This window comes from Vitis vinifera, chromosome 10 (genome assembly GCF_030704535.1).
Source record: "Vitis vinifera cultivar Pinot Noir 40024 chromosome 10, ASM3070453v1".
NCBI lineage: Eukaryota > Viridiplantae > Streptophyta > Magnoliopsida > Vitales > Vitaceae > Vitis > Vitis vinifera.
This window is the reverse complement of record NC_081814.1, coordinates 22,873,371-22,883,004: the sequence shown is the minus strand read 5'-3', so window position 1 is coordinate 22,883,004 and position 9,634 is coordinate 22,873,371. Positions and strand designations below refer to the sequence as shown.

The 9,634-nt window shown below is 35.8% G+C and overlaps 1 protein-coding gene across 2 annotated transcripts; it reads left to right on the top strand.

Moving 5' to 3' along the window:
* Window positions 1-3,161: 3,161 nt before the first annotated feature.
* On the top strand, window positions 3,162-8,075 carry LOC100249360 (protein argonaute 2). 2 transcript variants are annotated; one of them, XM_019222724.2, is made up of 3 exons: window positions 3,162-3,830; window positions 4,388-5,519; window positions 6,173-8,075. In XM_019222724.2, exons 1-3 carry the CDS (start codon window positions 3,473-3,475, stop codon window positions 7,617-7,619), a joined length of 2,937 nt encoding a protein of 978 aa, XP_019078269.1. In that variant the 5' UTR covers window positions 3,162-3,472; the 3' UTR covers window positions 7,620-8,075. The 2 variants fall into 2 exon arrangements, with proteins under 2 accessions (XP_019078269.1, XP_003633060.1); XM_003633012.4 differs by having other exon boundaries at window positions 3,163-3,830; window positions 4,385-5,519.
* The last annotated feature ends 1,559 nt before the right edge of the window (window positions 8,076-9,634 follow it).

The window sequence follows — 9,634 nt, the reverse complement described above, 5'->3', positions numbered from 1 at the left end:
ATCTCAAGGGATATAATGAGGATGTTGTGTTTACGTGATGGAGTGATTGTAATGTCCCACATTAGATAGGGGAAAAAAGTTTTTAACGCTATATATGTATGACCTTTTCTTAACCTTGTAAACACGTTTTAAAAATATAAGGCCCCCTTTGAGCGCAAAACAAACAATATCTACACAATCAAGTGCAAGGTATTAGAGTTGATCCTTGACCCTAATGTAGAGGTTTGTTCGGCTACATGAGGGGTGTTTGTCTGTTTAATCATACAATCCATTTGACACAACAAGGATGTTGTGTCTACGTGGGTGAATAATTATAATGTCCCACATAGGATAGAGGAAAAAAAATCCTAGCATTATATATGCATGAACTCCTCTTAACTTTGTAAAAGTATTTTAAAGTTGTGAGGATCCTTTTAGGCTTAAAGCAGACAATATCTATACAGTTGGGTGCAGGTCGTTACATGTATATTGTAAGAATATCATATTTGAGAAATATACATTTTACTTTATGAAAGACTATATTATAAGAACATCATATTTGAGAAATATACATTTTATAAATTTTAATTTATGAAAGACTATACCTCGAATTAGATGAAAATCACTTAGGCTATGATACTGCTCAAACTTCTTGAGTTAGGTTTGTTGCTGATTTTGATCTAATAATGCTAACTCGTGACTAGAAGCTTCATGTGTTGCCTTTGGGTATATGCACCAATGTGTAATCAAGGGAGTCCTTGATTACGCTCCTCTGATATTCAAGTTAGAATTATACTTAATAAAAGTTGATAAGAATGGATTGACATTAAGTTAAGGCGAGACATGAAACATGAGAGGGTACTAAAGTTTGAAACGAGTTTTAGTATGTAGGAATAAACTTGACTTGCCTTCAAGTTTTAATCTTGCTTATATAATATTCACTTATAAATTTGAAGATTTAAAATTAATTATAGTCTACTTGGCTGTGTGATTTAAAAAAAAATTTCTATTTTTAAAAACAAAAAATATTTTTAAAAATTCCTAACAATGTTTGGTCATTGTTATCTGGAAACAGTTTTTGAAAACAAAGTGAAATAGATAACAATTTTCAGAAAACAAGTAGAAGTTGTTTTCATCCATTTTTAAACACAAAAGGAAAACATAGAAACTTTTTTAAAAACCATTAAAAAAAAACAAGTAAAGTTGAACATGATATCATTCCATTTCTCTTTCCATGATTTAATATTGATATTGTAAATCTTAAAATATGACATTCCTTTAAACTACACATACTTTTTTTTTAAATTTCTTTTAACTTTTCTACTATTTTTTATCAAGCAAATAATTTTAAATCAAATTTTACTTAATAAGTAAAATTTATTAATTTTAAACTCAAAAACTGATTTAACTAATACTAAAAAATCATATAACTCAATAATATTAGTAAGTCATAGACCAAAATTTATTTTAAATATCTAAGTTAGTTTATTCTCTACATATATATATATATATATATATATATATATATATATATATATATATATATATATATATATATATATATTATTAAGCAAATGGTTAATGTGTTGGATTCATTAACGAGTCTAGTGATTTTTAATAATAATTTTAAAAATAAATAATGAATAAATTGATATCATAAATTTATGGACAAATATTGGTGTAAAACAACTTTATTGTTTCTCTTTTACATAGAATTATTATTTTATTTATTTATTTTTACTAGGCAAATGAACTCCAAATTAAATAAGACTTAATGGATTGTATTCATTAATGATTCTAGTAATTTTTAAAAATAACTTAAAACTCAAATAATGATCCAATCAATATAAGAAATTTATGGAAAAAATTGGTCTAAAATGACTTTATTATTTTTTCTTTTATATAGAATAATTATTTTCTATGTTTTTAACTAGACAAATAAGCTCCAAATTAAACAAAACTTAGTGTGTTGAATTTATGGACAAGTTTAGTAATTTTTCAAAATAATTTGAAACTCAAATAATAAACTCATTAATACAAAAAAATTATGGATAAAAATTGATTCATAATGACTACTTTTTTTTTTCATGCACATAATTATATTTATATAAATTTTATTTAAATCAACTTATGCTTCGTATTTATTAATGTTTTTTAAAAATAATTTGAAACTCAAAAAACATATCTAATTATTAAAAAAAAAAAATCATCAAAATTGATATATTATGAATCATGATTTTATTGTTTTTCCTATACACACAAATATATATTTTGAATTCAGGTAAATAAATTATAAATTAAGTAAGACATAATTAATAATTTAAATTATCTAATGAATTTTTAATTTTTTAAGAATAATTTTGAATTAAAAAATGATCTAATTAATTACATATTAAATAAAAACAGTATAGGATATTATGTATATGAAATGAAAAACTTGACTTATTTACATGTTAAAAAAGTTAAACTTTATTTACGATTTATTTTAAATAAAATATTAATAAAAATTGTTATTATTCATTTTTAATAAATTTTTTTTATGAAGATGTTAATATCCTTATGTTTGTAATATATATTAAAATAGTATATATTTCTTTTATAAAAATATAATTTATGATTTTATTATAATATTATTATTCATATTTTACAAAAAAAATATTTTTAAAATTTATTTATAATTATAAAACTATTTTCATTTTTAATTAGATTTGATTTAAATTTAATATATATTATATAAATTGAATTTGCAACATTTTTATAAAACCAAAATAAATAAATAAAATTTTAAAAACAACTTATCTAAACAAATTTTTTGTTTTTTATTTTTAAAAATAACTTGTCAAATACTCTTGTTCTCATAAAACAATGTAAAGCTATTTTTTGACTTAAAAATAATTTTTAAAAACAAGTTTTAAATAAAACGGCCAAACATGTCCTTATTTTGTGTGAATCCCATTATTTCAAATGTATGTTGCTAGGTAAATCCATTTATTATTTGGAGTGAAAAATTTTATTTTATTTTATTTTTTATGAACTTAATTTAATTTCCATAGATTTGCATTACTATGTGAGAATCAAAATCCACAAAAATGAGTAGAATTATCTTCCTTTTTTTTCAAGTTAAATATTGTTAACCGGTATTAAATATCTACCAAACGGCGACAAAACCAACAGAACCAACAAAAGCATGCTGCTTGTGCGAGTGAGGGAGAATTCGTTCTTTACTTTCCTCCCAAGTCCGAAGTCCCCAACCACACCAAATTCCTCATCGTATTGGGTTAATCGAACTTTCTGGAGCTTCACAGAAACTTCCCAAAAGTCGATGCTTACCCTGCACGCAGTCGATGCTTACCCAGCAAGTAAAGGAGGGCAAGTCCGTCCTTTCAGCCTCTCTCTCCCGCATTCGTACCGGTTTTCACTCTCCTTTAGATACTCCATCCTCTAACAAGGCACGCGTTACAGTCTAGACGTTATTGATTACTCGTTTGCTGAAATGGAGGGTCGTGGAGGAAGAGGAAGAGGAAGAGGAAGAGGAGATGGTGGTGGAGGCGGCTCCGGATGGAGAGGGAGAGGGAGAGGGAGAGGGTGGGGACAGCCCACTCAGCCGTGGAGGCCCTCCAATCCGGTCCAGCAACCGTCATCAAATCCGGTAGGACAGCCGGTTCAACGGTGGGTTCCCAACCCGGTCCAACAACCACAACCTCCAACAATCGCGCCGGCAACAGCTGCTCCGGTCGGACAGCCGGTTCAACTGTGGGTTCCCAACCCGGTCCAACAACCACAACGTCCAACATTCGTGCCGGCAACAGCTGCTACGGTGGAGTTGCCGACTTCTTCTCATCATGACAAAGGTTCGGAATTCAATTCTTTTTATTGACTGTGTTTTTTTACGTTACCCCTGTGTGAATAGAATTGGTGGGAATTAGTAGAGAGTTTTAGGTTTACGAGTCTAGACACCTAGGGATAATGTCTAAGATCTGAAATTACCGATTATTAATTAAGTCTTTATTTATTTTTTGACATCAAGGAATTGCTGGATGTGTTTGATGTGTCTTTGAGTTGATCATAGCTACAATATTAGTTATGGTGGTTTGATTGATTGAAGGGGTTTACTCTATAATTAATCTTTTAACACTTAAAATTTTTTATCTTTCAAGCATAAAAAAAAAAAAAAGAAGAAGAAGCTAGAAACACTTCTTAGAATCACTACCACACGCACTCTAAGACCTGTTATTTGGTGCCCATTATAATATCAAAGTTTTGATACTCCAAATCAAGTGTGAGTGTGCCCAGAAATTGTTGAGTATGAAATGTTCCATGGCTAATGTGTTTTTCTTAATCAAATGGTTTTTTTTATTGTAAACAAGTTATCCTCGTGTGAATTTACATGAGTTGTCTATGGCAGAAGCTGGGGACAAGCGTATTCCTATGAGAAGGCCGGACAAAGGTGGCACCAATGCTGTCAGATCTGTTTCACTTCGTGTGAATCATTTTCCTGTCAAGTTCAAGTCTAATAGGCTCATAATGCATTATGATGTTGATATTAAACCAGAGGCTCCACCCAAGGGTCGTGCAGTAAAGATATCAAAGGCCACTTTGTATATGATACGAGAAAAGCTGTGTGTTGATCACCCCTCACAGTTTCCTACATCAAAGATTGCTTATGATGGTGAGAAGAACATTTTTAGTGCTGTTGAGCTTCCCACTGGGAAATTTAAGGTGGAGATCTCTGGAGGAGAAGAGATGAAGGTTTGTTCGTTCATTGTCACTATAAATCTGGTGAAGCAACTTGAGCTTCAAAAGTTGAGTGATTACTTAAGCGGGGTACTCTCCTTTGTTCCCCGTGATATATTACAAGGTATGGATGTGGTAATGAAGGAGAATCCTGCTAGACATATGATATCTTCTGGTCGGAGCTTTTACCAATTTAAAGACTCAGGAAAAGACGAGCTTGGATATGGTATTATAGCTTCTAGAGGATTTCAACATAGTCTCAAACCCACTGCCCAGGGTCTATCCTTGTGCTTGGACTACTCAGTTGTGCCATTTTTTAATCCAATTTCGGTTTTAGAGTTCCTAAAGGAGCATGTTCGTGGCTTCTCCTTACGAGAGTTTAAGAGATACAGGAGTAAGGTTGAGGCTACCTTAAAGGGATTGAAAGTTAGAGTGACTCACCGTAATACAGGTCAAAAATTCATTATTGCAGGTTTAACTAGTCAAGACACGCAAAATCTGTCATTTCTTGCTGAAGATCCAGAACGCAAAGTTTTGTCAAAGAAAGTAATGCTTGTTGATTATTTCTATGAAAAGTATGGCAAGGATATTGTGCACAAGGATATTCCCTGCTTAGATGTGGGAAAAAACAATAGGAATAACTATGTACCAATGGAATTCTGCACTTTGGTTGAGGGGCAGAGGTATACAAAAGAGATTTTGGATAAAGATGCTGCTCAGGGGCTGAAACGTGAGCAACTTCCTACACCAGTTGTTAGAGAAAGCAAAATATGTGCAATGGTGCAGGCAAACGATGGACCATGCGGGTACATAATTTTGAACCTTCAGATTTTTCATTCTAATAAATAGATGTGGATTTCCGTAGTTTCTTTTTAAAATTTCCTAATTTCTACTCGGGAGATAATAAGTTGAGGTGAATGGCTACACCTTTTTGTGTGAAGGTAGTTGCTCTTGCTTATGCAATTCCTTGGTTCATTATGAATGAAAAATTGTTTTTTATTATTTTTTTCATTCATAAAGCATCTCAATCTTGTATTTGGTTTTGATGTGGTGAAACCAACACAAGATCTCATGCCAAACTTTAGTGATTTGAATTATGCATCAATTTGTTTTATTAGTTGTTATTACTTTCCCATTTTTAAAGGCCTGATTCATGAATACATTTTGACATTTCATCAAGAACAGCTGTAGCTTCTACTTAATCAAAAAGCGCATCTTGGCCCATGGCAGCTGGGGGGTTTCAAGAACATGTGTTTGACACTGAAATTTTTAGTCCATAATGATAATTGTTGTTCTCATAACCATTTAATATGAGATAAAGTTAACACTTGTAGCGCCCAAAAGTTATAGTAACTTTACATTCATCAGTAGAAAAGGGTTGGATGTGCTGATAGATTCAACTAAATTATTTGCATTGTGTTATTTTTATGTTACTAATTTTTGTCACTCTTGTTGGCAGGGGAGGTATCATTGACAGTTTTGGCATTGATGTAAACAAGAACATGACAGCACTTGCAGGACGAGTCATTGGGCCACCAGAGTTGAAGTTAGGAGACCCTTCCGAGGGCAAGGTGAACAAGTTAACTGTGGATAAGGACAAATGCCAGTGGAATTTGGTTGGAAAATTGGTCGTGAAAGGCATACCAGTTGACCACTGGGCTGTGGTGGACTTCACTGCGTACGAGCAGTACAACAGGCTGAATACCGGGCAGTTTATTTCAGGATTTATTAGGCGGTGTGGAAAATTAGGAATCCAAATGCGGAATCCTCTTTTCTGTGAAACTGCCAACATGTATGCCTTCAGAGAATTCCCTGTGCTACAGGAGCTGCTCGACAAGGTTTACAAAAAAGCAAGATGCCAATTACAAATTCTTGTGTGTGTCATGGCTAGGAGGGATGCTGGCTATGGATATCTTAAGTGGTTCTCTGAGACCAGATTGGGGATGGTTACTCAGTGTTGTTTGTCCAGCCCCGCCAACAAAGCCAGTGATCAGTATCTTGCCAATCTTGCTCTCAAGTTGAATGCTAAGCTAGGGGGCAGCAATGTAGAGCTTATAGAACGACTTCCACGGTTTGAAGGTGAAGGACATGTGATGTTTATTGGTGCTGATGTCAATCACCCAGGCTCTCAGAACACAACTAGTCCATCAATAGCAGCTGTTGTTGCCACAGTGAATTGGCCTGCAGCAAACCGCTATGCAGCTCGAATTCGCCCACAAGCCCATCGAATGGAGAAGATTCAGAATTTTGGGGCAATGTGCCTGGAGCTTGTTGAGGCTTATGTTCAGGCAAATAAAGTCAAGCCAGAGAAGATCGTGGTGTTCCGTGATGGTGTAAGTGAGGGCCAATTTGACATGGTTCTGAACGAAGAATTACTTGATCTCAAGAGAGCAATCCAGGGGGGAAATTACTGCCCGACCATCACTCTTATTGTGGCCCGGAAGAGACACCTAACCCGGTTGTTTCCTAAGGTAAATGATCGGAGCTTTAATGGGAATGTGCCTCCAGGCACTGTTGTGGACACAACAGTGGTCCACCTATCTGAGTTCGACTTCTATCTTTGCAGCCACTATGGTACACTTGGGACAAGCAAACCCACGCACTATCATGTCCTACACGATGAGCACAGGTTTAGTTCTGACCAGATCCAGAAGCTTATCTATAACTTGTGTTTCACCTTTGCTCGGTGTACAAAACCTGTCTCGCTGGTCCCACCAGTGTACTATGCTGACCTTGCTGCCTATAGAGGAAGGCTGTACTATGATGCAATTGTGGCAGAGGTTGGAGCTTCAGCTGCAACTTCATCATCAGTTGCCTCACCATCATCATCATCGGCTGGAGCTTGGCTCAATGACAGGCTTTACCGTCTGCATGGTGCTCTGGAGAACATGATGTTTTTCATCTGAAAAGAATCATGGATCCGGATCTCCTTTTCTACTTGCTGTACTGAAGAAGAAGGTTCTACATATCTGGTGAAAAGGCCTGTAGCAGCTTCAACAACAACCTCCTTTCCTATGCATAAATTAGTAAAGGAGTTTGTGCGTGAATCTAATGGGTGTCTAGTGATGTTAGTTGTCATGGCCAATGCTGGCCACATGCTAACATTTTCACCGTGTTTGGACATGTCTATTTTGTTGTCGTTCCAAGTGTGTTTGTGAGTTGTATTTACTGTTGTGTGTGTTCATGTATTACAGGGTTTGCAGGGTTGTGATGTGATGTCTGTGTGTTACTGTTTTTAGGTTGTTCTGGTCTGCACTATGTCTTTCTTCAATGGGTTTCTACTTTTAAGTGCCTAATGCTACAATGACCTCGTTTTTTTGAGTCGAGTGAATTACTTGAATCCAAGCCACTTGTTTTCTTTTCTTGTCTTTTGCAACCAAGGCGGTATTTCAACGAACAATTATGTATGTGTATACACCCAATTTTAGGCCGACCTTTTTTTTTTTTTTTTTTTTACCATAGAGGCTTTTAGACACTTCTAAAGACCTTAGCTGGGAAGGACACGTGGCGTGGCATAGGAGGATATTCTGGTGGTTTGTTGAGAGCAGAGAGAGATATAGGCTGGGGGAGTGACATGTGGCAGTGGGATTCTCTGGCCATTAGAACTTTTCCTGTAGTCTTGGAGGGCAAGAAAGAGAAGCGGAGAAGGGAGGGAGGATTTTTTTCAGCAGGTTGGGGAGTTTTAGAGAGGGAGCATGTCAGCAGATTGGGGGAGTTTGGGAGAGAGTGAGGCTGTTAGAGAGAGTGGGATGGTTGGACAGTAAGAGGGTGACACGCTTCTGGGAGGGGGGTTTTTGGGTGTCTTGGGCAGCAAGAAAATTTCAGAGAGCAGAGGCAGGCAGAGGATGGTTGGAGGTTTTTGAAGAGGAACGGTGAGAGAGTGCTGTTGAAGGAGCGGGGTGATATTCTGGGTTTTAGAGAGAAAACTTGAGGAGGATTTTTCTGGTGAAGGTCTGTTTCGAGAGAGGTGCAGAGAGAGGCTTGGGAAGCAAGAAAGGAGGCAGAGCAGAAGAAAAGGAGAGGAAAACCAGAGCTGGAAGCAGAGGGGGAGCTGGAGCAGAGAGGGGAGCAAAGAGGAAGCAGGGGGAGTTGGAGATTTCTTCTGAGGTTTTAGAGATGAAAGCTTGGTCGAAGCCAAGCAGATCAGTATGATTATCGGGTCTCCCATTTTCTACTGTTCTCATTTCTTTCCCTGTATATCTATATCTATGGATGTTATTTGATGCTTTGATATAGACACCAGATGCCAGATTTCATCTTGTTGATCATTGGTTAGCTATGGACATGTCATTGGTTTACTCATCTTTTTCCTTTGAGTTAAGTTTGGGGAATGAATCTGATTGAAGACTTGTTGTTGCTTGATGTTTGGGGAATCATATTTTAGTTTCTTTAATTTCATCTTGGAACGCTCAGTTGTTCCAAGCCCATGGACAAATAATGAAATGTGGCTTTTTTGGCTGCCCACTCGTTGTCTTCCTCTTCTCTGTTTCTTTTGGGTTTCATTTCAATATTTCTGCATCTCTTTCCTTTACCCTTCTCCACTGCCATTCACTCCTCCCCCACCACCTCAATCCATGCCAATGCCGCCACAAACTGTGATTCTGATAGCCCTCCAGTGCTCTGTCTCAAAGATGATTCCTGCTTCTGATTAGGGCAGTTTCTTTAACTATTGGACGTGTTTTCTCCGACCTAAGAATTATAGGTCCAAACTATATGTCCCTGGTGAGAAGAATGATCAGTATGTCAAGAGTGTGCAGAGGATTGTTATTTGGATGGGAAAGAAGCAGGAAATTGTTGAGGATGTGCCCTATGGAAACACTGTTGCTATGGTTGATTCGGATCAGTTCATCACTAAGGATGCTACATTGATCAATTGAGAAGGAACTAATGCATGGGAATTTGCTTCTGAATTAATTGGTGG

What these genes read in the sequence shown, in the direction of transcription:
- LOC100249360 (XM_003633012.4), top strand. Translation starts at nt 3,473, where the DNA reads ATGGAGGGTCGTGGAGGAAGAGGAAGAGGAAGAGGAAGAGGAGATGGT. An exon ending in TTCTTCTCATCATGACAAAG is followed by an intron (nt 3,831 to 4,384) that starts GTTCGGAATTCA and finishes TGTCTATGGCAG; the next exon opens with AAGCTGGGGACAAGCGTATT. An exon ending in GCAAACGATGGACCATGCGG is followed by an intron (nt 5,520 to 6,172) that starts GTACATAATTTT and finishes TCTTGTTGGCAG; the next exon opens with GGGAGGTATCATTGACAGTT.